This window comes from Lynx canadensis, chromosome B3, assembly GCF_007474595.2.
Source record: "Lynx canadensis isolate LIC74 chromosome B3, mLynCan4.pri.v2, whole genome shotgun sequence".
NCBI lineage: Eukaryota > Metazoa > Chordata > Mammalia > Carnivora > Felidae > Lynx > Lynx canadensis.
The window spans coordinates 71590792-71618669 of record NC_044308.2 but is presented as its reverse complement, the minus strand read 5'-3'; the positions used below and the strand labels follow the sequence as shown (position 1 = coordinate 71618669).

General features: G+C 43.4%; 1 protein-coding gene across 2 annotated transcripts in view; it reads left to right on the top strand.

The window, feature by feature from the left end:
• The window catches only part of LOC115516183 (ribonuclease pancreatic-like), a 48980-nt gene extending 25111 nt beyond the window's left edge, over nucleotides 1-23869 (top strand). Inside the window, exon 8 of one of the 2 annotated variants that reach the window (XM_030318622.2) lies at nucleotides 21819-23869. In XM_030318622.2, coding sequence (XP_030174482.1) covers nucleotides 22950-23639 — 690 coding nt within the window. In that variant the 5' untranslated portion in view covers nucleotides 21819-22949 and the 3' untranslated portion in view covers nucleotides 23640-23869. Of the gene's footprint in view, nucleotides 1-12198; nucleotides 12566-21818 lie in introns of those variants that run through there. The other variant, XM_030318626.1, reaches the window with a different exon arrangement.
• Nucleotides 23870-27878: the final 4009 nt, after the last annotated feature.

Below are 27878 nucleotides of genomic sequence, written 5' to 3'. Positions count from 1 at the left end.
CAGAGAGAGACAGAGCATGAGCAGGGGAGGGAGAGAGAGGGAGAGAGGGAGAGAGACACAGAATCCACAGCAGGCTCCAGGCTCTGAGCTGTCAGCACAGAGCCAGATGTGGGGTTTGAACCCATCAACTGTGAGATCATGACCTGAGCCAAAGTCGGATGCTCAACCGACTGAGCCACCCAGGCATCCCTCTATTTTTAACTTTTTAAGGAAGCTCTTACTGTTTTCTGCAATGGCTGCACCAGTTTGCGTTCCCAACAGTGCATGTGAGTTCCTTTTTCTCCACATCCTTGTCAACAATTGTTGTTTCTTATGTTGTTGATTTTAGACATTCTGACAGGTGCAAAGTGATATCTCATTGTGGTTTGATTTGCATTTCCCTGACGATCAGTGATATTGAGCATCTTTTCATGTGTCTGTTGACCATCTGTATGTCTTCTTTGGAGAAATGTCTGTTCATGTCTTCTGCCCAATTTTAAATTGGATTACTTGTTTTTTGGGTGTTGAATTTTGTAAGTTCTTTTTATAGATAGATAGATAGATAGAGATAGATATGGATATAGATATAGATATAGATGTAGTTTATGTATATTTTGGGTACTGTTTATTGGATATGTCATTTGCAAATATCTTTTCCCATTAAGTTGGTTTTAGTTTTGTTGATTATTTCCTTTGCTGTGTAGAAGATTTTTTGGGGGTGTAGTCCCAATTGTGTATTTTTGCTTTTACTTCCCTTGCCTCAGGAGACATATCTAGAAAAATGTTGCTACGGCCAATGTCAGAGAAATTACTGCCCGTGCTCTCGTCTAGGATTTTTATTGTTTCAGGACTCACATTTAAGTCCTTAATCCATTTTGAGTTTATTTTTGGATTTGGTGAAAGAAAGTGGTGCAGTTTCATACTTTTGCATGTAGCCGTCCAGTTTTCCCAGCACCATTTGTTGAAAAAACCATCTTTCCCCCACTGGATATTCTTTCTTGCTTTGTTGAAGATTAGTTGACTGTATAGTTGTGGGTTTATTTCTGGGTTTTCTATTCTGTTCTATTGATCTATATGTCTATTTTTGTGCCATACTATACTGCCTTGATTTCTACAGCTTTATAGTATAACTTGAAGTCTGGAATTGGATACTTTAAGTTTTGTTTTTCTTTTTCAAGATTGCTTTGACTATTTGGGATCTTTTGTGGTTTCATACACATTTCAGGATTGTTTGTTGAAGTTCTGTGAAAAATCAAAGGCCCTACCTTTTGAAACATTCATTTGAGTGGAGGCAGACAATATTAAACAAGTAACAAAATAAATAATACAGATTACAATAAGAGCTATGAAGGAAAAAATGTGATGTAATAGAGGAATTGGTGTGTAGAAGAACAGAACTACTATAGACTGAATGAAATGTTGAAATCTTCACCCCTAATGTGATGGTATTGGAGGTCAAGCCCTTGAGAGATGATTAAGTTATAAAGGTAGAGCCCTCTGGAGTGGGATTGGTGCCCTTATAAAAGAGATCCCCCAGAGGTCCTGGTCCTGCCACCATATGAGGACAAAGCAAAAAGATAGCCATCGATAAACCGGGAGGTGGACTCTCACCAGACACCAAATCTGCTTGTGCCTTGATCTTGGACTTTCCAGCCTCCAAAACTGTGAGAAATAAAAGTTCATTGTTTATAAGCCACCCAGTCTATGGGAGTGTGTTGTAGCATCCTGAACGGACCAAGACAAGGACCACAGACAGGGTGGTCAGGGAAGAATCTCCACTGAGGGAAAATTTAAATGGAAACCTGTCAGATAAGGAGACAGTCTTATAAAAGAACGTTTCAGGTAGAAAAAATAGCAAGTGCAAAAGCCCTGAGAATGGCAAAAGCCTGGCATTTTCTCTGTCCTTAAAGAGGCCAGTATGGCTGGGGAGAAGTAAGGGGGTGCAAGATGATGGTGAGGAGGTAGAAAGGGAAGAAATAAAATCCATACTAGAAGGAATCAGCTGAAGAGTCAACAGCTCCTGGATTTCTTGCCATAGAGTTGGCATGGCCTCAGGAAAATGGGAAAAGGAAAGCTCCCATTTCTTATTTATTCTGAGAAAGAGAGTAAATGAGTGGGAGAGGCAGAGAGAGAGGGAGAGAGAAAGAGAACCCCAAGTAGGCTCTGCACTGTCATTGCAAAGACTGATGTGGGGCTCGAACTCATGAACCATGAGATTGTGACCAGAGCCAAAACCAAGCGTTGGACACTTAATTGACTGAGCCACCCAGGCGCCCCAAGTAAAACACCAATTTCTTAAAAAATTTTTTTTTAAATGTTTTATTTTATATTTGAAAGAGAGAGAGTGAGCGAGCACGAACGGGAGGGTCAGAGAGACGGAGACAGAATATGAAGCAAGTTCCAGGTGCCAAGCTATCAGCACAGAGCCTGATGCAGGGCTCGAACCCACGAACTGTGAGGTCATGATCTGAGCCAAAGTCAGATGCTCAATTGACTGAGCCACCCAGGTGCCCCGGAAAGCCCCAGTTTCTTAAAGGAAGGGACAACAGTGACTGCAGACTCTCATTTGAATGAAATTTTGGATCAGCTCACAACAAGGAGTTAGGCAAGATCCAACCTGAGCTCCAGCAGTCAAATCCCAGGTTAACAATTCTCTCCACTGTGACCCTGAAAGTGAGGCGGTATGTCTCTGAGGTTCTGAGATCCCCTTGCAGACGATAGAAAGATGCAATGAGCCTCAGTACTAGACAGAGAGGAGCTGAGTGATGCTTCCCCTGGAGGAGCCATGCTAAGCATTCTGCCACTAGCTTCAAATGATAGCAGCGGTGGCAGTGACAAACTATGTTAAGTAGTGACAAATTCTGTATGGATGTTAACTTACCATAAGTATTGAGAATAGAGAAAAATTAATTGCATTTAAAATGTGAACACAGAGAGTTAGAACAATTATTACAGAGCAGTGGAGAAGGCTGTGAGATGCTCCACTGGATTATGAAAAGATAAATGTTGACTCTCCCTCTGTTGGTTCTCTCTATGTTTTTTTTTTTTTTTTTTTTTTTTTTTTTTTTTTTTTTTTTTTTTTTTTCTGCCAGAAAAGCAGAATATTTGGGCTGGTCTTTAAAAGAATCAGTTATCCCACATGTCAACGATCATGAAAGATCATTGATGAAATAAAGGTCTTCTGTTGAATTGTCCCTTCCTTTTTCGCTAGCCTAATTTCCTCCTTTATCAGCATCATTTATTGTGGTCTAATCCGTCTGTCCACACAGAGTGCACACAGCCTGTCCTCTCTGGGTGCATGGCTACTGCACGCAGCCTGTCCAGGTGCCTGACAGCTTGTTCTCAGGATGGATTCATTGTATCAACCTCATGGCCTGTCCATACATTCTTGATTAAGATCAAGGCTTCCTTCTTGTTTCTCTGCTTATGGCAAACCCTGAAACTGTGTGTGCCCCACTCTAGGTCCTCCTGTGTCCAGCCATGGCTTTAATCTCCTGGGCTCACCCATCTCCACCTACCTGTCATTGCGCATTTGAGCTGTAGGGCTGGTGTAGGATAAGGCTTGCGGCTGTCATGCTGAGGGACTGGAAGCACAGACCTGGAGATTATGCAGAAGACTTTCCTGCGCTGCACTTGCTGTGTCAGCTGTGCATATTAAGACCTTGCCAACAGTTTCCTGTCCACCTGGTGACCACCTGCAAATATTTCAACTCTTAAGGGTCAACTACTCCATTGGGCTTTCCTTGGGACAGTTCCTATTCTTTCCTTTATGTTCCTTGCACATTTAAAACTCTTTGATTACAGTGTGGGTCCACATATAGAACTATAAATGCCCTGATGGCAGGAACCATATCTTATTTATCTTTGTACTATAAAGCCCAGTGCGTATAGATGCTTGATACATAATTGTCAAATAAATTAATTATAGTGAACATCTATCATAAGAAAAGTCCAAGAGGTAAAAAGAAACATAGCACAATGGCCCAGTATTAGTTTCCTTGCAGTTTAGTTGGAAAGGTATCATGCAAATTTATACAGGGAGATGACTGAAAACACCAGGTGTTTTTGTTTGTTTGTTTGTTTTTGAGAGAGAGGGGCAGGGAGAGGGACAGAGGAAGAGGGAGAGAGAATCCCAAGCAGGCTTCACACTGTCATTGCAGAGCCCGATGCAGGGCTTGAACTCACCAACCATGAGATTATGACCTGGGCCGAAATCACTAGTCAGATGCTTAACCAACTGAGCCACCCAGGTGCCCCTGAAACACAAGGTTCTAAAAACATAATGTAAGCAGTGCAGAAATAGCCTCTCTGAGTTCAGAGCAAGATTAGATCACTCAGGGCTGAAATGGTCTGCCAGGTTCTCTGGGTGGTCATGGGGTGGTTAGTTGGGAGGTGGCTGGGATGAGATTAGATGGGCAAAAGCTCTCTGGACAACAGGAATGGCAAGGGATTCAAAAAGAAAACTTGTACAGTAATACATAGACACATTTGGTTGGAGCACTAAATGTACCTTTGAAGCAATATTTTTATCTGGTCTATTTGCATACCAACTTGCCAGTTGGCCCAATAATCTCCACAGAATATTTTTTTCCCCTCTAGTACAGGTTCCAGCCTAATGTCAGGTGTCACATTTAATTGCCATGTCTCTTTAGCCACCTTTAATCTGTAACATTTACATAGTCTTTTAGGTCTTTGAAAGTTTTGAAGAAATTAGCATCTCTCTTTTTTAGATTTCCTGTTAAATAGACCTAATTCTTAAAGAACAGTTGTAGATACACAGAAAAACTGAGCAGAAAGTATAGAGTTCTTATATACCCTCTGCCTCCCATGCCCACATGCATAGCCTCCTGTATTAACGTGGTACACTTGTTCCCACCAATGGACCTACATTGACATATCATAATCACTTAAAATCCATAGAATACATTAGGGTTCATTCTTGGTGTTGTATATATGTATGTAATTAATTTTTTCTCTTGTTAGTCTATGTTTTGTCAGTTTATTTATTTGTTTCTTTTTCTTTTTTATTTTTAGAAAGAGAGTGTGAGTGGGGGAGGGGGTGGGGGGGGAAGAGGTAGAGGAGAATCTCAAGCAGGCTCCACACTCAGTGGAGAGCCCGTCATGGGGCTTGGTCCCACAATCGTGGATCATGACCTGAGCCCAAATCCAGAGTTGGATGCTCAATCGACTCAGCCACCCAGGCGCCACTCTGTTTTGTCAGCTTAATTTGTAGGTCCTCAGTCACTTAACTTAAGAGGGTAGAAAAGAAAGTTTCTTCCTCCCTTATGTTTCCTCCAACCATTCTGTAATCACATGTCCAAGTTGAACCCTGGCTCTTCACAACATTAACCCTTGGGCTCATTTGATCACTCCTGTAATACACCTAATGTAGTTTGAGAATTGCTTTGCCAGTACCACTTTAAAGAATAAGACCACTCAAAAAGTTAAGGATGTGCTTGCAATTTTCCCCTTACCTCTGTCCCACCCTGTTTAAGACTGAAGGTTTACACTTAAACCATAAAATCAGAGATAATAAAAGTGTCGGTGTTTAGTAAGCGTGCTGTATAGCAATACATAGTCGACACAACGTTGTTAACCTTAGGTTAGACTGTTGGCTTTCAGGCTCAAATTCATTCCTGTGCTGTTTTCCACTACATTATGTTCCACAAAGTCACAAATGAAATTAACTGGGCATAGAATCAGGAGCAGAAAGTAGTTTCTAGACTGAGATGATAACAGAAAGATAAGTAGGCAGATGCATCTGGCCATCCCAGGGGGAGCCCTCTTTTCTTTCCTTAGACTAGTCAGTGGACGTGATGAACTGATTATGAGGAGCATGCCCTAAGGGGCTGAAGGTCAGTGAAAGTTCAGGGCAAACCCCAGATGTCCTCCCCTCACTCCAAATACCCAGTTTAATTTTAATTGCTTTTCTCTGGAAGAGAGTATTTTCTGAAACTTGAACAATCAGCAAGAGCTCAGAAATGTTAAACAAATACTGCATTGTTCACTGAGACCCTAAGTCAATAATGATTTTATTATTTGGCTGTAACTCCAGTCATCTGAACTGGCTGACCAACTTCTAGCTCTGGAATGCTATCTGCAATGGTCTGTTTTTCTGAGGCCAGGGTGTGTCTGGGAGATTTGAAGCTGCCTCAAGGATCCTAGCAGGAATCAAGGGCTCTTGAGAGGGAGTTCAGGAGATAGGGCATGACAGGGGATGCAGCCCAGACAGCCAGATCTGCTCCCTTTTCTTCCTGGCCCCTCTTCTGTCTACCACACAGAGGTGGTATCCAAAGGTTGGTATCCAACCTTCAAGTGCAAGGAAGCTGTGTTGTTTTAGACACCTCTTCCTTCAGCCTTCATTGACACCCTTTGCCTCCTGTTAACAAACTTATCTGTTCCATTTTCCCCCTTGGGTGCAGCCATAGCTCCCACCATGGCCCCCATGGAGTTATGCTCAGTTGTACATGGTGTCCCAAGGCTCTCTCAGAGGCATTGCTTTGAATTTCTCATTGTCTGCTGCAAGTTCCCCCAATGTAAATCTCAGTGTGTCCATAATGATGTCCAAGTCCGGATCTGTCTGCATTTTCCTGATAGGAAAATGCCTAATCAAAAACTTCAACCATTGTCACCCCTACTAATTCAGAATTAAAACTGAACTTTTAATTGTGACTCTTTAGGAAACAATATCAGTACTCGTGATGAAATTATGAAATGGGGTTCATGAGCGAATGGCTAAGAAAGAATTCTTGAGATGTTTTTGGTGCAAAAAGGCGATTTTATTATAGCATGGGGATAGAACCCATGGGCAGAAAGAGCTGCACTGAGAGGAGGAGGGACCGATTATATACTTTTTAATTAGTGGGGGTTAGGGATTGCATAAGTCTCTAAGGAATTTGGAAGCAAGGATGTCAGGACCTTGAGGGGCCAGCTGCTGTTAAGATAAGGTTACTTTTAGTCTTTAATAAAACACAAATATTATGGCAGTAAGGCAGCCATGAGTTCCATGAGGAAGGTCATGCTCTGCATGTTTCAGGTGTCTATCAGTGGACTACAAGCTGCAGGGAGATTTAATTTAAGCTACATTTCTCTTGCCTTTGTTTTCCTCATCACTGGTAATAATAGTGTTACAATTCTGTTAAGGGCTTGTTATGTGCTTTGAATATGGTGACTGTATAATTTACCGTCTGAATTGAGATACTTTAAAAAAACATTTATTTATTTATTTTGAGATAGAGATGGAGGGGAGGGGCAGAGAGAGAGGGAGACACAGAATCCTAAACTGGCTTTATGCTCAGTGCAGAGCCCTATGCAGGGTTTGATCCCATGATCCTGGGATCATGACCTGAGCTGAAATCAAGAGTCAGACCCTCAACTGACTGAGCCACCCAAACGCCCCTGACTTGGGACACTTTTGAGAGTGAAAAGGGACATTATTATGTATTATGCCAAGAGAGTGGGCATAAATAGGGATGGTCCTGGGAAAACAGGGGCGTATGGTTTTGTAGCTATGAACTAGTTTCTCACTATTACCTCACATGACAATAAGGGTAAGGGAGCTCTATGTGGTTTCTCTTATAAGGGCACTAATCCCATTCATAAGAGCTCTACCCTCATGACCTAATCACCTCCCAAAGGCCCCACCTCCAAATACCCTCACATTTAGAGTTAGGTTTTAATAGATGAATTTGGGGGTGGGGGTGGGGGTGGGGAAACAAACATTCAGTCTGTATCATCTTTGAGTAAGGTACTTTAATTATCCCTAATTACAGATATGGAAACAAATTACAGAGGCTGAAATATCACTGATCTTCAAAACAGAGGGGCACCTGGGTGGCTCATTTGGTTGGGCGTCCGACTTCGGCTCAGGTCATGATATCGTGGTCCATGAGTTCAAGCCCGGTGTCAGGCTCTGTGCTGACAGCTCAGAGCCTGGAGCCTGTTTCAGATTCTGTGTCTCCCTCTCTCTCTGACCCTCCCCTGTTCATGCTCTGTCTCTCTCTGTCTCAAAAATAAATTAAAAAAAACAAAAAACAAAAAAACCCAAAAAATAGTAATGTAGGACTCTTGTGTATTAATCTTACTCATCCAAAAATGCCAGTCAGTGTTGCAGTAACTGATTCTACACCTCTGTCCAAATACACTCCAATACCTATACATTTAAATTATCTTTTATTATTGCTTTGCCAATCATCAAGCCTGTCTGTTTTGTAGAGATGAAACAGATCCAGAGAGGTGAAATAATCTTCCCTGAACACAGCAAACCAGTCGTGAAGCTACAGCTAATACATACGGTCTCTTCATTCTACTGGATATATTCTTTTTTTTTTTTTAAGTTTCATTTATTTGAATAATCTCCCCACCCAACATGGGGCTTGAACTCATGACCTGGAGATCAAGAATCGCATGCTCCTCTGACTGAGCCAGCTAGGTACCCCACTACTGGTTCTATTCAGTTTCTCAAAAGCAATTTATGGAAATAAATATCATGTTGTATGTGCATAAAGAAACTACAGTTGTGATGTAAGTCAAACTACTTGAGAAACATTCCTAGAGATTGACATCACCTTTTGATATGTATAGTGAAGATAAATCAATGTTGATGAAATGAGGCCTCTCAGTAATGGGTCACAGACTCATTCTATACTGGATAACTTTCCCTATGATCCAGAGGACAACAGAGATGATGCAGACATTCTTAGAACCCTGGTTTTTAAAAAAATGTTTATTTATTTTTGAGACAGAGACAAAGTGTGAGTGGGGGAGGGACAGCGAGAGAGGGAGACATAGAATCAGAAGCAGGCTCCAGGCTCTGAGTGGTCAGCATAGAGCCTGACGCGGGGCTCAAACCCACGAACTGTGAGATCATGACCTGAGCCGAAATCAGATGCTAAACCAACTCAGCCACCCAGGCACCCCTAGAACCCTGTTTTAAAGCAGAGGTTTGAGGCAAACAAGAGAAGTCACTCAAGTCCCTTTCATAGGAGAAAATTCCATTGCTAGAAAGGACGTTCCTGTTCTACTCATATACTTAGTCAACTTCCCCGTTTCTCAGCTGCATCCCTTTCCTTGTCTGGTACCTATGTCCCCCTTTCCAAGATGCTCACAGAGAACACAGTCTCCTGTTCTTTACCCATCGCTGCCTTGTTCCTGGGGCTATGCTCTGTCTCTGCGCTGTATTTTCAGTGTCTTCTGTACTCTTTTTTTTTAACTTGTTTTATTTTTTATTTTTTAAAATTTACATCCAAATTAGTTAGCATGTAGTGCAACAATGATTTCAAGAGGAGATTCCTTAGTGCCCCTTACCCATCCCCCCTCCCACAACCCCTCCAGCAACCACTGTTTGTTCTCCACATTTATGAGTCTCTTATGTTTTGTCCCTCTCCCTGGTTTTATATTATTTTTGTTTCCCTTCCCTTATGTTCAACTGTTTTGTCTCTTAAAGTCTTCATATGAGTGAAGTCATATGATTTTTGTCTTTCTCTGACTAATTTCGCTTAGCATAATACTCTCCAGTTCCATCCACGTAGTTGCAAATGGCAAGATTTCATTCTTTTTGATTGCCGAGTAGTACTCCATTGTATATATATACCACGTCTTCTTTATCCATTCATCCATCGATGGACATTTGGGCTCTTGCCATACTTTGGCTATTCCTGATAGTGCTGCTGTAAACAATGGGGTGCATGTGTCCCTTCAAAACAGCACACCTGTATCCCTTGGATAAATGCCTAGTAGTGCAATTGCTGGGTTGTAGGGTAGTTCTATTTTTAGTTTTTTGAGGAACCTCCATGCTGTTTAACAGAGTGGCTGCACCAGCTTGCATTGCCACCAACAATGCAAAAGAGATCCTCTTTCTCCGAATCCTCGCCAACATCTGTTGTTGCCTGAGTTGTTAATGTTAGCCAACCTGACAGGTGTCAGGTGGTATCTCATTGTGGTTTTGATTTGTATGTCCCTGAGGATGAGTGATGTTGAGCACTTTTTCATGTGTCAGTTGGCCATCTGGATGTCTTCTTTGGAGAAGTGTCTACTCATGTCTTTTGTCCATTTCTTCACTGGATTATTTGTGTTTTGGGTGTTGAGTTTGATCTGTCTTTATTTTTTTTCCCCATCTTTTCTCCCCTCAGGGAGTCCCCCTTAAAATTTCTTGCAGGGCTGGTTTAGTGGTCACAAACTACTTTAATTTTTGTTTGTCTGGGAAACTTTTTTTTATCTCTTCTTCTATTTTGAATGACAGCCTTGCTGGATAAAGAATTCATGGCTGCATATTTTTCTGATTCAGCGCATTAACTATGTTCTGCCACTGCTTTCTGGCCTGCCAAGTTTCTGTAGATGGGTCTGCTGCAAACTTGATCTGTCTTTCCTTGTAGGTTAAGGACTTTTTTTCCCCTTGCTGCTTTCATGATTCTCTCCTTGCCTGAGTATTTTGTGAATTTGACTCTGATATGCCTTGTTGATGGTCGGTTTTTGTTGAATCTAATGGGAGTCCTCTGTGCTTCCTGGATTTTGATGTCTGTGTCCTTCCCCAGGTTAGGAAAGTTTTCCACCGTGATTTGCTGACATAACCTTTCTACCCCTATTTCTCTCTCTTCCTCTTGTGGGACCCCTATGATTCTGATGTTGTTTCTTTTTAATGAGTCACTGATTTCTCTAATTCTTAAATCATGCTCTTTTGCCTTAATCTCCCTCTTTTTTTCCTGCTTCATTTTTCTCCATAAATTTGTCCTCTATATCGCTGATGTTCTGTTCTGCCTCAGTCATCCTTGCCACCACAACATCCATTCGAGATTGCAGCTCAGTTACAACATTTTTTATTTCATCCTGACTAGTTTTACTTCTTTTATCTACGCAGAAAGGGATTCTAATTTATTTTCGACTCCAGCTAGTATTCTTATTATCGTGATTCTAAATTCTGATTCAGACATCTTGCTTGTACCTGTGTTGGTTATATCCTTGGCTGTCGTTTCTCTCTGCTCTTTCTTTTGGTGTGAATTCCTTTGTTTCGTCATTTTGAAGGGAGAAAAGGAATTAATGAGTTAGAAAAAATTAAAATTAAAAAAATTAAAATTAAAAAATATTAAAATTAAAAAATTAAGAACACACACACACACACACACACACAAAATCGAATAAATGATGCTAGATACTAGGTGTGTTTTGGTCTGGGTATGGAAAGGGGCTTGATAGTTAGAGAGAAAATGGGAAAGAAAAAAAGAAATTGTTTGAAAATTTGAAAAAATGAAAACACTGAAGTAGACTAAAATTAAATGATGGAAGTAAAATAGAATTTGAAAAAATTTACAGAAAAGTAAAAAATATGGTAGAAAAAAATTAAAGAAAATATTTTTAGTGAAAATTGAAAATAAAAATGAATTTTTTCTTTTCTGTATTCAAGAAAAAGAAAAGAAACAAGAAAAAAAAGAAAAAAGGAAGAAAAAAAAGAAAGAATATTGAATGCATGGACCGATGAACGGACTGAAATATGACTAAAGCTATTTTGTCTTCCCCTAGGAGTCAAACTATGAAGCACTTTATAGTCCATAAACTAAGCAGGTGGAGAGACTTGTGTTCCTAAAGAGTGAGGTTGGCCCAGTTGGGCGGGGCATAGGGTAATGGCTCCATTCTCCACTAGATGGCGCTGCCTAGCTTTTGGGGTGGATTCTTGTGGTGCTTGTAGGTGCGTATGCGCATGCGCGGGTGCGGTTAAAATGGCGTCACCCAGTCACCCAGTCTTAGTATCGAACTCTGTTCTCCCCGATCAGCAATCGCGCACCCATCCTTTGTCTTCGGCTTCCATCCACTCCACGCTTTTACACAGTCTGCGACCAAGCCCCAGGCAGCATCTGCCTCTTGAGTTTTGTCTCAGATGCTGTTGTTTTTCCCCACCCCTTACTTCTGAGGGACTGCGGCTTTGACCTGTTCTGCCCCTCTGCAGGAGGGTCTCACTGAGCAATGACCAGGTGCCAGCTGCACCGAGGAACGTTTGCGGGACAGTGCTGCTACTGATGCCCAGAGACTGTGGCCGGGTGCCAGCCCACCCCAGAAAAAGTTCGTAAGATAGTGTAGCATCAGCGTTTCAAGGATTATGGAAAATCGCAACACACATCTGGCACCGGGCTTCACCCTTAACGACCTTGTTCCAGCACCAGCGAATGTGGTTGTTCTCCCGGGTCCACTGGGGCCTTACCTTTGGGGGACCCACACAGCCTCTACCAGGTGTCCTCCCGGCAAGGCAACCGCCTTTCCACTTGTGGCCTGAAGAACCCTGGACTCCACTCTGCTCCTGGGGATTCACCCTTCCCACCAGAGCACCGCCAGGTATCAAGCTGCGGAGTTCAGACTCTGTGCGCCCCCTGTTGATAGTCTTAATGGAATTTAAACCCTTTCCTTTCTCCCTTTTTAGTTCAGTCCTTGCAGCTGTTTTCACTTTTCCACTTTCTCTCCAGCTGTTTTTTGGGGGGTGCTTTTCCTGTATTCTCCCCCCATCTCCGTCGTCTCACCGCACACAAACCCGGCTCCCTGCCCTCTGTGGCTTCTTTCTCCCTAAATTGACCTCTCCATGCTGCATACGTACTGAATTCTGTGGTTCAGTTTGTGAAGATTGTTGTGTTAATCCTCAGATCAAGTTTCTAGTGTTGGTCTGGCTCTATTTCATGGACGCGAGAGACACAAAAACCTTCCATGCTGTTCCATCATCTTGGCTCCCCTAAAAGGATTCTATTTCTCTGTCCCTTGTACTTAAATGTGACCATGAGGCTTTCTCTGGTTAATGAAGTGTGAGTAGACATGACATGTGTCCCTTACAGTAGAAGGGTTAAGAACCATCCTGTGGGTTGCTTGTCTTTCCTCTGCCTCTGTGATTATGAGGTATGTGTCAAGACGAAGTCTGTGTGTTTGTATTCCCAAGTAACTACAGGGAGCAGAGCCCCTTGGTTGGACCAGGATAGACCTGTAGCAGAAATGGGAAATTTTGAGTTTCTTTGTTACTGGAGTACAACCAAGCCTATCCTAACTGATCCCCATTGCACTTATTGTCTCTGCTAGTTTGGAATTCATACCCATTCTTTTCATTATTTACCTTAGAGATTCCAAAATGCATACGAAACATATAAAAGTCTAATCAATACCTTTTAGTCATCTCTTGAACACTTGGCAATTCATATTACTTCCAAATTATGTTACTGACATATATTTCAATTTTATCTTAAAAAAATTTTTTTTAATGTTTATTTATTTTTGAGACAGAGAGAGAGAGAGAGAGAGAGAGAGAGAGAGAGAGAGAGAGAGACTGAGCGTGAGTGGGGGAGAGGGAGAGAGAAGGAGGGAGAGGGAGACACAGAATCCATAGCAGGCTCCAGGCTCCGGTCTGTCAGCACAGAGCCTGACGCGGGCTCGAACCCACGAACCACGAGATCATAACCTGAGCCGGAGTCAGGCACTCAACCGACTGAGCCACCCAGGCACCCCTGATTTTATCTATTTAATTCAACAAGATATTATTATTTTATGCAGTTGAGAAGGTTTTTTATATTTGCTCACATATTTATCATCATCTTTTTTTTATTCCTTCCTGAATTTCAGACGTCCATCGAATAGCTTTTCCCTCTAACCTGAAATCCGTGCTTTGAAATTTTTTTAGTGAAGGTTTACTAGTTAGAAATTCCATGAGGTTTTATTTTATTTTATTTTTATGTCTGCAAATGTTTTATTTTACCTTAATTGTTATGTGACAGGGTAAATAATTCTAGGCTGTTGTGTTGAGAAACCAGAGCTCATGTATTAAACTAAGAATACGCAGATTATGACCTGCTGAAGAGGAGGTGCAAGCCACCTACATGGCCATGTTACTCCGTCAGCCTTCCAGCTGCCACTTTGGGGAATGAAAAGCCCAGTGTCATTTTGCTTGGAGGCATAGTTTCAGTACACATAAATAGAAGTAAAGTCACAAGATTTTTACTTACAGATCCCAGAAATGGTGAGATGGAGGGTCGGGCAGGCAGTGGTGGGGCGGTGGGGAGGGAAGGTTGGGGGATGAGCCAATGGCACAGTGAACCAGGGAATAGGGCGGTCCTCTGTCCCTGGTCACAAGTAAGCAAGAGATAGAGAGCAAGGTAACAGGCACCCATCACTTAAAAGGTGGTTGGCGTGGAGGCCACTAACTTTCCACCAGCTCAGCTATAAGTGGTTATTTCAAAAGGTGCCCTGGGTAAAGCAGAACAAGAACTTGTTCTTATCTAAATATCCAGACTCTGAGCAGTTGTCATACTGTAAGATGTCTAGGCAGCAACTCAAAAATTGTTTTTCTCATCACAGTTGGCAATGATTTCCTGTCAGCACTTTAAACATAATAATAGTTCCTTGCTTTTCTGCCTTCCACAGTCTCTATTGAGAAGTCACCTATCAGTCTGTCATTCCTTTGAAAATAATCTCAAAAACCCCATAGTCTATCTTTCTCATTATACTGGGTGTTCCTCCTGTGTTCTTCATCTTTATAAATGAATCACATAAGCCAGAATTCCTACAGTCATCACTTCCTAGCACTTCTGTGCCTCTTCTGCTAATGGACATTCCATTGGTAACAAAGCAGGACCTGGAAGATACTTTGCTGTTCCCTTTGCCATGACTTGCCATTCAAGCGTCAACACTTTTGGACATCTATGTACACATATGAACAAAAACTTGAAATCCAGAAGATCATTAAAGTAAAACTTAAAAACAGTTTTTTAAAGTAATCTCTACACCCAACATGGGACTCAAACCCACAACTCTGACATCAAGAGTTACATGCTCCGGCGACTGAGCAAGCCAGGTGCCCCCATAAACTTTCAAATTTAAATGGAAAATGACATTTTAAAAACTATTACTTTGGGGCACCTGGGTGGCTCAATCAGTTAAGCATTAAACTCTTGGTTTCAGCTCACGTCATGATCTCATGGTTTGTGAGATCGAGCCCCCTGTTGGACTCTGCACTGACAACACAGATCCTGCTTGGGATTCTCTCTCTCACTCTCTATCTACCTCACCCTGCTCATGCGTGTGCACACACACTCTCTCTCTCTCTCAAAATAAATAAATTAATTAAAAAATTATTACTTCTTATTTATGTCTTATACCTGATATGTGAAAATAAATGCCCAGTCCAGTGTGTTTTAGTTAATCTGGGCTTGAATATCAAATCTATTACTTTCTGGCCTCAAGTCTGGCAAGTTATATAACTTCTCTGAGATTGCTCATCTGCAAAGTGATATAATAACAGCATTCATCTCTTGGTGTTGTTGGGAGTATTAAATGAACAATTAAATTGCTACATAGGGCAATGTAATCTGGGGTTCTACTCACCAGGTTCTCTTCTCTTCTCTTCTCTTCTCTTCTCTTCTCTTCTCTTCTCTTCTCTTCTCTTCTCTTCTCTTCTCTTCTCTTCCCTTCCCTTCCCTTCCCTTCCCTTCCCTTCCCTTCTCTTCTCTTCTCTTCTCTTCCCTTCCCTTCCCTTCCCATTCTTTCAGATTTAAAAAAAATTTTTTTTAACGTTTATTTATTTTTGAGACAGAGAGAGACAGAGCATGAATGGGGGAGGGGCAGAGAGAGAGGGAGACACAGAATGGGAAGCAGGCTCCAGGCTCTGAGCCATCAGCCCAGAGCCCAACGCAGGGCTCGAACTCACGGACCGCGAGATCGTGACCTGAGCTGAAGTCGGCCGCTTAACCGACTGAGCCACCCAGGCGCCCCTCAGATTTTTAAAAAATAATCTCTGCACCCAGTGTGGGGCTTGAACCCACCACCCTGAGATCAAGAGTCACACACTCCACCAACTGAGTCAGCCAGGCACCCTGTCAATGTCCCCTTTCTCTCATTGCCCTGAACCAACCAATCACCAAGTTCCGTAGATTTTGGCTCTTTCATCTCTGTCTGCTGTTTTTCATTCCCATAGCTTATTTCAGGCCATCATCAATTCCCTCAGGTTCTCTAATGTAGCTGTCTCTAGTCCTTCCCTACTATCTTTCCTAATACCTGTTACTTCCTACATTAGCCCCACAGGCCCACCAGGACTTTCAAGGCCCAAAGAGCCATGCCCTCTCTCATGTACAGATCTTTGACTTGCTGCTTCATTTATCTGGAAAACTCTCTCTCAACATTACTTTACTCTTACTCATCTTTTGGGTCCCCACTCAGCTGTGACTTATTCTGGGAAACATTTCTGAAGCCTACAAAAGTAGGGCGAAGTGTTCCTCCATACGATCTCTCACACTAGTGGTCTTTGCCATGAAACATTTTAAAGTTTAGTTATTTTGAGAGAGAGAGAGAGAGAGAGAACATGCATGCACGTGAGTGTACGAGCCAGGAGGGGCAGAGAGAAAGAGAATCCCAAGCAGTTTCCACACTCAGCGAGGAGCCCGACATGGGGCTCAAACTCACAAACTGTGAGATCGTGACCTGAGCCAAAGCCAAGAGTTGGACTGTCACGTAGCATTTTATTTTACTGTTTATTTGCTTATATCTCCCAAAGGACTGTAAGGTCACTGAGGGCAGCAATTCTGTCTGAATCACTGTTGTATCCATATTGCCTAGCACAGCCCTACACTATGCAAGCACGCAGCGTAGCATGGAGGAAGGTATTGCTGGGAAACTCATCATCATCCCACCTCTGTCCAGTAGTTATGCATTTTGTTTTCTGCTTCCAAAGTCAGAAGATTTATACCTGTGAAATTTCATCTTTTAGTTTTTGGATGTAATCCACTACGACTGGCAAGAGCTTTTTGGGTCTTGATTCTATCATCCATGTTTTTTTCTCTCTCTGTCATCTGTCTGTTGCACCATGTGTTGTGAGATCCTGCATGTTTGTTGAAATCATCTGTAAATGTGATGAACAGGACAGGCCTGATGAAGCAGCTCCATGTCACAGCATTATAAGATCTGACTTAACCAGGGAGACAGGTAGCCATGTGTCACAAGACTTTATCCAATGCTTTGCTGAAGTAAAGATGCCAAATATTCCTTAATTCTATCTTGTCAAGGCAGGGAATGAGATTAGTTTCATTTGATTTTCATGTGAATCTGTGCTTGACTGTTATTTATTATCATTTCATTTCAAGTCCGAACAGTAAATCAGAGCTTTAATTGCTCTGTTTGGAATTTTCTTGGAGTTAGTGTATTATTTTTGGACTCCATTTGTTTCTTTTTTGTTTTCACTTCCTCTGGCCCTTCAACCTATGTGACCACTCCAGATATCATATCCTACCCTGTCCTTACAAGGATCCTAGGTGATCACTTAAGACCGTCCCATTCATGCCCTCTTGTTCCAGATTTTCTGGTGCTCATTCTCATCTCTGGTTTTGAATATTTTGCAACATACTTGCATTTGAAATTTTGACTCAGGTCCTCTTAGATTTAGAAGTCCTCTGTCTGACGGGTGCCTGGTGGCTCAGTTGGTTAAGCGTCCGACTTCGGCTCAGGTCATGATCTCCTGGTTCATGAGCCCACATTGGGCTCCGTGCTGACAGTGCAAAGCCTGCTTGGGATTCTCTCTCTCTCCCTGTCTCTTTACCCCTCCCCTACACATTCTCTCTCTCTCTCTCTTGCTATTGAAATAAACAAATAAACTTTAGAAGTCTTCTGTCTGAAGGGTGCCTGGATGGCTCAGTTGATTGAGTGTCTGACTCTTGATTTCAGCTCAGGTCATGCTCCCAGGGATTCTTTCTCTCTCCCTCTGCCTCTCCTCTGTCTCTTTCTAAAATATCCTGTCTGGATTTTCCCACTGTGATATATATTTTTTTAATGAGATTTTTTTTTTCATTTTGAAAAGAAACTCAAGTTCACCTAAAAGTTGAAAGTAGAATTCCAAGAGCTTTCTTTTTCTTGAGCCAATTGAGCCATAAACCAGTTTGAAACCATGATGCCCACCACCTCCTGCCACCCTCACCCCCACCAAATACATTAGCGTGTGTTGCATACAAACAAGGACATTCTCCTACTTAACCACAGTCATCAAACAGGAAATGAACATTGATGCAGAACCACAATTTAATCCTCAGATCCCATTCAAGTTTGCCAATTGCCTCAATAGTGTCTTTAAAAAAAATTGTTTTTTAATGTTTATTTATTTTTGAGAGAGACAGAGCAAGAGTAGGGGAGGGGCAGAAAGAGAGGGAGACAGAGAATCTGAAGCAGCCTTGAATTCACGAACCGTGAAATCATGACCTGAGCCAAATTCAGACGCTTAACCAACTGAGCCACCAAGGCACCCCTCAATAGTGTCTTTTATAGCAAAAGATTTCAGTTCAGAATTACATGTTGTTTTAGTTGCTATGTCTCTCTACTTTCCTTCCACCTGGGACAATTCCTCAGGTTTTTCTTGACTTCCTGACTTTGACAGTTGTTTTGTAGCATATCTTTCAATTTGGGTTCGCCTGATTTTCTTCATTATTAAATTCAAGTTAAGCATCTTTGATAGGAAGATCAGGGAAGTGATGCTGTGTTCTTCTTGTTGTACTTTAATTAGGTAGCACGTGATATTTTGACTTACTCTATTACTTATGCCTGGAACAATCCACTCTTTGCTAGATTAACTTCCTTGTCCCACTTTCTTCTGCCTATAAAGGTCTTCCATTTTGTACAGCTCTTCAGAGCTTCTGTCTGCTCAATGGGATGCAGCCCCATTCATGGATCATCAAATAAAGCCAATTACATCTGTATACTCACTCTGCTTGATTTTGATTTTTTAGCATGGCCCACTTGGATCCCCAGAGTTGATAGGGAGATTTTGTTTTTAATGTTTATTTTTTGAGAGAGAGAGGAGCACAAATGGTGGAGGGGCAGAGAGAGAAGGAGGCAGAGAATCTGAAGCAGGGTCCATGTTGTCAGTGCAAAGCCCAACGTGGGGCTCCAACTCATGAACCATGAAATCATGACCTGAGCCAAAGTCAGACGCTCAACTGACTGAGCCACCTAGGTGCCCCGATATGGAGATTATTTTAAACTGAAGATATTTGAGACTCAGAAGATGCAGAAGAAGGCTTTTCACAGCTTCTTTTATCTGAATAAAGGCAGAGTCTTCTGAGAGTGAAGGCACTGTAAATCCCCTCTGGGGCAGTTTTTTTTTTTTTTTTAATTTTTTTTTAACGTTTATTTTATTTTTGGGACAGAGAGAGACAGAGCATGAACGGGGGAGGGGCAGAGAGAGAGGGAGACACAGAATCGGAAACAGGCTCCAGGCTCCGAGCCATCAGCCCAGAGCCTGACGCGGGGCTCGAACTCACAGACCGCGAGATCGTGACCTGGCCGAAGTCGGACGCTTAACCGACTGCACCACCCAGGCGCCCCTAGGGCAGTTTTACAGCCAGAAAGAAGACAAATCACTCACACCTGCATAAACAAACATTATCACAAGTTATCTTACTTCCTACTTGTTCCCCTAAAAGCTCATTTATCTCTCTTAAAAACAACAACAACAAACAAACAAACAAACAAAGTGAGCCTGGGTGGCTCCATTGGTTAAGTGACCGACTACGGCTCAGGTCATGATCTCACGGTTTGTGGGTTTGAGCTCTGCATCTGGCTCTGTGCTGACAGCTCAGAGCCTGGAGCCTGCTTCTGATTCTGTCTTCCTTTCTTTCTGCCCCTCCCCCTGCTTGCAGTCTTCCTCTCTCTCTCTCTCTCTCTCTCTCTCTCTCTCTCTCTCTCTCAAATAAACAAACATTAAAAAGAAAATGAAAAAACAAAACAAAACCCCACCTGTTTCCTATAGAGCCCCCCCCCTTCTCCCTATTAAGTTAGCATATAAACCCTCATCCTTAGCTTTTTAGCTTTAAACCACTTTTGTGCTCTTACACAGGCATATGGATAAATGTTGTCTATTTGCCTGTTAAACTGTCTTTTGTCAGTTAATTTGTAGGCTCTCCAACATGAACCTAAGTGGTTAGGAAAAGTTTTCCTCCCAACACTACTCCAGATGATATGAGTACTGTCTAAGGATTAAGAGAAGACAAAACCCAGGTGGAGGGTGGGGTGTTGGTCAAATTACAGAAATACAAAACTGAAAACTCACACCATACCACATCTTCCTTGGCCCTACTGCTACTTCCAAATTCATGTGCATTAGCAAATAGTGCTGACTTTACTACAGATTTCTTGGATATCATGTGGCAAACAATAAAAACGTTTCCCTTTAAAGAATTCTGTTCTTCTCCCAGAAGTCCCTCTCTTCTCTCCCTTTCCCTTGTCTCTCCCACCCCAGGGCTTCAAAACTTCGTGCTTTTTTCAATTCAGGTTTTCAGTAAAGCAAAAGCCTGGCAGTTCCCTTACTTCACCCCTTATAAGGAGTAAGTCAGAGTTGGCACAATGTTAATGAAACAGACTCCTTAAGGATCTCAACACCACCCTACATGAGCAATCACGAGAGCCAACATTGATCATGCTTTCTAGAGACCTTTCTAAGCCCTCTGTACACCTTACCTTATTTTGTCCTCATAATAAAGCTAAGACATACATATCATCATCCCCATTTCAGAGATGAGGAAACTGAGGAACAGAGAAATAAATTAAGTTCACTAGCTTGCCCAACTCGTAAGATGCTAAGTCAGAATTTGGACCAAGACCGTTGGAGGGTATGTTTATTTTTTTCACTCCACAAGAATTGAAATGGTCACCTAGCAAAAACAGGTCCCTTTCTAGGAGGTGTGAAATTTTATAAAATTTCTAGACACAACAGAATCCATCTTGAAATTCCATTTCCTTTTCTAATGAACTTTTGAATTGGGCAAGAAGACCTTTTGATCTGGGCCAGACACAGTAATTGTTTTACAAGCAGTTGTTTACAAAGTCAGCAGGACACCTGGCATCTGGATCATAAAAGTGGCAGTGTGGACTTTCTGAAAACAGAATAATTAATTAATGCCTATCAGGAAGAGTGTGGCTTGATAACACCAAGAAGTCAGTTAGTCAAAGTGTAAATACCCATGGCTCAGTCTGTTAGTGCCAATCACATTTTTCCTTCTCCTCCCTTATTTGAATTAGGTAATTGCCCCCCTGTCCCTCTTTCTCCTGAAAATCCCACTCTTCCTGTGTAGGCAGAACACTTTTCAGGGTACTCTGGAATCTGCTCCCCAAATTGCAATCCTGAGACCTCCCACCTCCATAAAGGCCTTTGTTCTTCATCAGTTTTGCCTCTTTTTTGGTTGGCAGAGGCAATTCTGCTGTTAAGAAATATGGCGTTCTCCTACAACCCAGCAATTGCACTACTAGGTATTTATCCAGGGGATACAGTTGTGCTGTTTTGAAGGGGCAAGTGCACCCCAATGTTTATAGCAGCACTATCAACAATAGCCAATGTATGGAAGGAGCCTAAATGTCCATCAATGGATAAATGGATAAAGAAGATGTGGTATATATATATATATATATATATACATACACACACACACAATGGAATGTTAATTGGCAGTCAAAAAGAATGAAATCTTGTCATTTGCAACAACGTAGATGGAACTAGAGGGTATTATGCTAAGCGAAATTAGAGAAACACAAATATCATATGACTTCACTCATATGAGAACTTTAAGAGACAAACCAGATGAACATAAGGGAAGGGAAGCAAAAATAATATAAAAACAGGGAGGGGGACAAAACATTCGAGACTCTTAAATACGGAGAACAAACAGAGGGTTGCTGGAGGGGTTGTGGGAGGGGGGATGGGCTAAATGGGCAAAGGGCATTAAGGAATCTACTCCTGAAATCATTGTTGCACTATATGCTAACTAACTTGGATGTAAATTTAAAAAAATAAATTAAAAAATAAAATAAAATAAAAAGAAATATGGCGTTCTCTTTTTTTTCTCCAACAGGGATTTGGGGTTTTGGTTTAGCTTCAGTTCCTCTCAACTCTGACCTTACAGGAGTGGTCGCTGTAGATGCGAACCACCCACACACTCACCTTCCGAACCCACGTCGGCTGCAGTGGCCACACTGGGCTAGGTCACAGGCGGGCACTACCTCCCTGCCCCTGGACCTGAGAAGCCTCCAGCTGGATGCCTCACCCCCCCCTCCTCACAGAAGGAATTTCAACCGCTCCAGGACTCCTGGGGAGAGAGAGGACCTTCATTTCCCTCCTGCTTGGTGATCACACGTTTATGTGCCCTCTGCTAACCACTACTGAGGGCTCTTTGGTGAAAATGGCCCTGAGATTACAAAGACTTTGCTGGAGTTCAGGCACCAGTGCTGTGGTGACTTTCTCTGCTGCTCCTTGTGAACCAGCAGACCCATGAGATTCACAGGAAGGTTCCTATAGGCAAAGACTCATCCTTCCCAGCAATGCTGCAAAAGTTTGGCCTGGCTGATTCCTCACCCCTTGCTCCCAACGTCCTCGATTCCCTCTGGACTGAAAGCAAGATGCTCCTCCCACCCTTCTTTTCTTAGAAGCCAAGCCCCTTTGTAATCTATATAAGATTCATACCCCGGGGATCCAGGGATTGCAGAGACTGGCCTTCTGCTCTCACCTGAAGACAAAGCTAGAGACCCAGGTCAGTAGCCCAAGAGGCAGTCTCAGGGACTCCTTCTGCTTAAGGGTTGGAGAAGAAGGATCAGGGTGGGTGAGGCTCGCATGGAGAAAGCTTGGGCTAGGCAAATATCCAGATGGAGCATGGGAGCTGCAGACAACTAATGAATGGGGCTGGAGAAAGAGCAGCAGCCCCCCTGCCCCAAGCTGGGGGACACAAGCACCTCTCTTTGGAATACAATGGCATCCCTTTGTGATGCCAGTGTTGGGCAGTGGGCTGCTTCCCTTGTGTTGGAGGACAACAGAGCTCTGTCAGTTATGATCCTAGATGTTCTGGTGGTATCTCAGGGATGCAATTTAGCTCACAGTTTATTCAAAAGGATTTTCTAATGAGCCACTTGAGTTCTGGGTCTAGATGTATTTTAAATTTAAAACTCCCTAGTATTCAGGCACAGGACTGCAGGATTTGAGGTCACTTTCAATGTCACCACCCGGAGGGGAAGACCACCTCTCTCTAGCTAGTAGGAGAACAGTGTATGTGAGTGTGTCATTACTTGGAAAATTGTGCAGAGGGAGGGATATCTTTCTGGAGGACCCAAAGGGAGACTGTAAGCCAGAGAGGCCACAGGTAGGAGCTGGGGTTCTCTTTCTCAGGCAGCGCTTTCTCTCTCCTCTCCCTTTCCTAGCTAGGCTCTCCCAGGGAAGTGAGACCACCATGGCTCAGAAAACGTTCTGCATCTTGTTCCCACTTCTGGTCCTGGTGCTGCTGGCGCTGGGGTACGTCCAGCCTTCTCTGGGCAAGGAATCCCGGGCCATGAAGTTCCAGCGGCAGCACGTGGACTCGAACCCCACCAACTTCGGCCCCAACTACTGCAACGAAATGATGAGGCGCCGGCAAATGACAGACGGACAGTGCAAGCCGGTGAACACCTTTGTACATGAGCCTCTGGCAGATGTCCAGGACGTCTGCCTCCAGGGAAATGTCACCTGCAAGAATGGGCAGCCCAACTGCCACCAGAGTGTCTCAAAGATGAATATCACCGACTGCCACCTGAGGCGTAGCTCCAGATACCCCAGATGTATATATGAGACCACCCAGAAAGATAAATACATCATCGTGGCCTGTGAGGGGGACCCGTATGTGCCAGTCCACTTTGATGATTCTATTTAGGTCTCCACCTGAGGCCGGAGCAGTGAGATGCACCCCCTCACCACTGTGACCCCTGCGTCTCCCCTCTCCCTTCCCTGCCCTGAGGGAAGTAACTCAAGTTGGTGCTCCTCCCCAGTACACAAATGTTTCCCTGCCCAAGGCTTGCCCTTGCATGGTTTGAGGGGTGAGGTGTGCCCCATGTTAACCACTTCACAACTTCTTTCAATAAAACACAGTTGCATCCACCTGTATTTCTTTTCTTTTCTTTTTTGAAAGAGAGTGAGGGGGGGAGGGGCAGGGAGGGACGGACAGAGAGAGGGAGAGAGAATCCAGCTCCCGGCCTGACTCGGGGCTCACACTCGTGAGCTGAGCTGTGAGATCATAACCTGAGCTGAAGTCAGATGCTTAACCAACTGAGCCACACGGGCGCCCCTCCACCTGAATTTCTGAAGCTGGCCTTATCCTCGTACTGTTTGTGTGATTGCTTTCCTGCCAGGGGTGAGAACTGAAATTCTGGTTAGCTTTGGTAAGCATTGGATAGAATCATTCAATGCCTTCTCTCGTCTTGGTTTTTAGTAACCGGAGATCATTCCCCTCCTTGTAGATTCCTTGATGCCAAATATTATTAAGCTGTGAAGTATGGGCTATTTGGGATAGAAGGGAGCTCCAGTCTGGGACTGTCATGCTGGGTGAACTGACAGAGGGCAAGGTTCAAATACAAGAATGTCTGGCACAGAAGGAAGGATGGGGTAACCTCAGGAAGACCCTGCTCAGCCCCTGGGTGGAGCAGACTGCATACAGGAGTGTATGAAAGTATGATCCTAAATTGTCCTTTTCCTTTTTTTTTTTTTTTTTGAGTGAGCTATCACTAAATCAGAAAAAAAATAGTTATGTCCTAGTTGGAAAGTCGGAACCTTCAATGTAGGAATTAGAGGGCACTGTAGAGTTTATAAAATTGGAGAATAAGGAGATTTTGGCTTCTGTACCAACCCTTTTGGAAGGTCCTGCCCAGAATGCTGTAGAAAAAAATTCTAGTAAGTGATGTGGTTGAACCATAGCCTCTATTAAAGGCAGGATGGAGGTAAAGGTGTGCGTGCCATTCACCATCCCTAATGTCATCCCTGCCTTTTTCCAGAGGAACAGCCTGAATCTCAGAAAGGTTCAGTGACTTGTTCATGGCCACTGCTAGTTAGTGGCAGAGCTGGGGCTAGACCCCAGTCCCCTGGCTTCCTTCCACTTGGTGTCCTTTCTGCTACCAGAGTTGACTCAGGAAGAATAGTCTGTAGTCTCTCTTTTACTAAGTGCTGTGGAGGGAGTTTGGTGGCTCTCTCCCTGAGCTCACTGGTGGCTCTCTCCCAGGTTCCCAGTGCACTTGGCCTGTGAGTGCTCCATTCTTGGCGCCACTTCTGTACAGTCATTGTAAAGGCTAGACTCAGCTTCTGTCGTCATTTAATCATTACATCTGACCCCCCTCTTTACAGTTGCATCTGGCTCTAGACAAGGTCATAGAACTAGAGAAAGGCCCTACCTCCAACCTCTTTGCCCAGTTCTGTCATTGTGCCACACTCATAAATGTCAGAAGAGACTGTGTTTCCCTTATGCAACATGAATCTTTCACATCTGTATGAGGGAGGAGGGCTACAGGTGAGAGGGAGCCATTTGTCCCTCTCTGTGTGGGGGGGGGGCATTTCTGTGGTAATGGGGATCACGTTCTTACTAGCAGTGAGGATGGAAGAGAAGGAAACTTGGAGTTCCTAGATATGTTCCTTGAGCCAGAATTTGTCTTAAGTTCATTTCACTTTTGTTCCCAAACCCAAAGCTCCTCATTTCCCTCCTGCTGGTGCTGAGAGAATACTTCACTGGAGCTTTTAAGAACTCTCACTTGGGGTGTGACTGCATCAATATCTGTGCACTCACCAGCTCTGGCTTCTGACCGCCCGCACATTCTGGGCCTGGGACTGCTGGGGGCTTCCATCTGGGGAATAAAGTGATAGGTGATGACAATGGTCCATACCTGCACAGCCAGGGAGCTGGTGCAGAGGGAAAGTACTCTGAATAGGAGGACACGTGGAGAAGAAAGACCTAGTCCTGTCCTGGAGAGGGTCAGGCACAATCAAGGAGAGAAAGACCTCAAACAGTCTGGTGACAAACCAGAGATCTCTGTTCAGTGGGGAGACTGTAGCTAGCCCACAAATAAAGGCATAAGTAACCCCTTCCAGGAGACTAATCCAGGCAGATTAATTTTAAGTTGGAGGTGCTAACACGTTAAGATGAGTATCTGTTTAAAGGCAGAAATGGCCATATCCAGTGATTCTTCTAAGAAGGAAAATGCTAATATTCAGAAAATTCTTTAAACCAAACAAGCTTCAGGAATTCTGCATTCTCAATGGACAGGTAAACACAGCTCAGTGTCCCAGCTCTTCCTTACTCTCACAGCTTCGAGTGTACCCACAAAATCACAGTGGCTCCTGCCCCACTGATCCTCTCCTGGCCCTCTCTGGGGTAAACTCCTCCTTCAGTTCAGCAGCCAATAGACCCCTGCATAGTCAATGAGAATCACTCAGGTTCTTTCTTTCCAAGTGCTGCTTCATTAGTGCTTGCAGTTTGAGCTTTCTCTCTAACTGAAATGAAAGGCTGCTCCCAACACCCTCCTCCTGCCTTCTTAGACTGATTCAGCCCTCATGGAGCAAGTGGGAACACTAACGGGGCATTGAATCTATCTGCCTCAATGGAAAGCACTTCAGTATTGCCTTTGGGACTTGATCCTAAGTGTGGGACGGCCCTCCGCCTGTATGATTCGTGTTTCATGATGGAGGTCCGTACACAGAAATTACAGAATGAAAACGTACTAGATGACTAGTATAGTAACATACCTGGAAGCATCTCAGAATGTTGCCAGGAGTCACTTTCTGGGGGACAAGACCGATAGCACCTCCACAGATCATTCAAGAAATTCACACGTACTTTGGGTTTCTCTGTGGCTTGCAGTAAGTGTGGATGGGTGGGTGTCTTCTCAGCCTCCTCCCTCCAAGCTTATCTCCCTTCTCACTCTCTTATTGTCTTCTTAATTAACAATAAAGAAGGAGTTGTTCACCTGAAGGGACAGAGTATCACTGGGCGGCTCCTGCTAATGAGTTTGGTGACTGTACTTTAAAGTTCATCACTGCTATTCCTCATTCCCTACATTCGTTTTGCTGCAAGTCTGGACAGGGCCTACACACGGGGTCAGTTTCCTTCCTTTTTCACCTTCTCTGAGTATGCAGCCGGGTGGATAATTGGGCCAGGGCAACTGTTTTAGTCCTAGCCCTACTATCAGTTCCCTGTGCCCTGAGGCAAGTCTGTAGCCCTCTTGGGCCACCGTTTTCCTCCTTTTCTTTCTTTCTTTCTTTCTTTCTTCTTTTCTTTCTTTCTTTCTTTCTTTCTTTCTTTCTTTCTTCTTTCTTTCCTTCCTTCCTTCCTTCCTTCCTTCCTTCCTTCCTTCCTTCTTTCTTTTCTTTTCTTTTCTTTTCTTTCTTTTCTTTCTTTTTCTTTTCTTTCTTTTCTTTTCCTTTCTTATAATCTCTATACCAAATGTGGGGCTCAAACTCACAACCTTGAGATCAAAAGTTGCATGTTCCACTGACTAAGCCAGCCAAGCATTCCTGGACCACAGTGTTCTAATCTGTAAAGCCAGAGGGATGGGTTTGGTAATTTCAAAGTCCCCTCACACTGACGACTTTCTAGGTGAGCAACTATTCCCTTTCTAGCTGTGCCGGCCAGTGGCATGTGGTTTTTGGTTACGTGTGAGAAGGCATCTCTAGAATAGTCACATCATTGAGATCTGGTTTTATTCAGATTTCTTCTCTCATTGTCCTAGCCAACTTCAAGCACCCTTTTAGGGCCGATTTCCCTCTCAGGCAACTTTAGACAGTCTCTGAGAGTCAAGTTGGCAGCTAGCTCCTATCGGGGCTTGTTAGGCTTTCTGGACCCTGACAGCTCATGCGGAGCCAAGATCTGGGCAGCAAACAAGAGAACGCAGGAGTGTGATCTGGAATTTCCTGCGTGCCATTGGAAACATGCCTAACAAAAGCTGGGGGGTGCCTGGCCGGCCCAGTCAACAAATGGTGATTCAACATCCTAAAGAACCATGCAAACTCCCCTCCCCAAATTTCTACACCCCAAATCTTCCTTCCCCTGCCCACTGTTTCCACGGAGGCAGTCCAGTGGAGAGACCTATGATATGCTTCTTAGTACTGCACTCAGCAATACTGATACTGTACT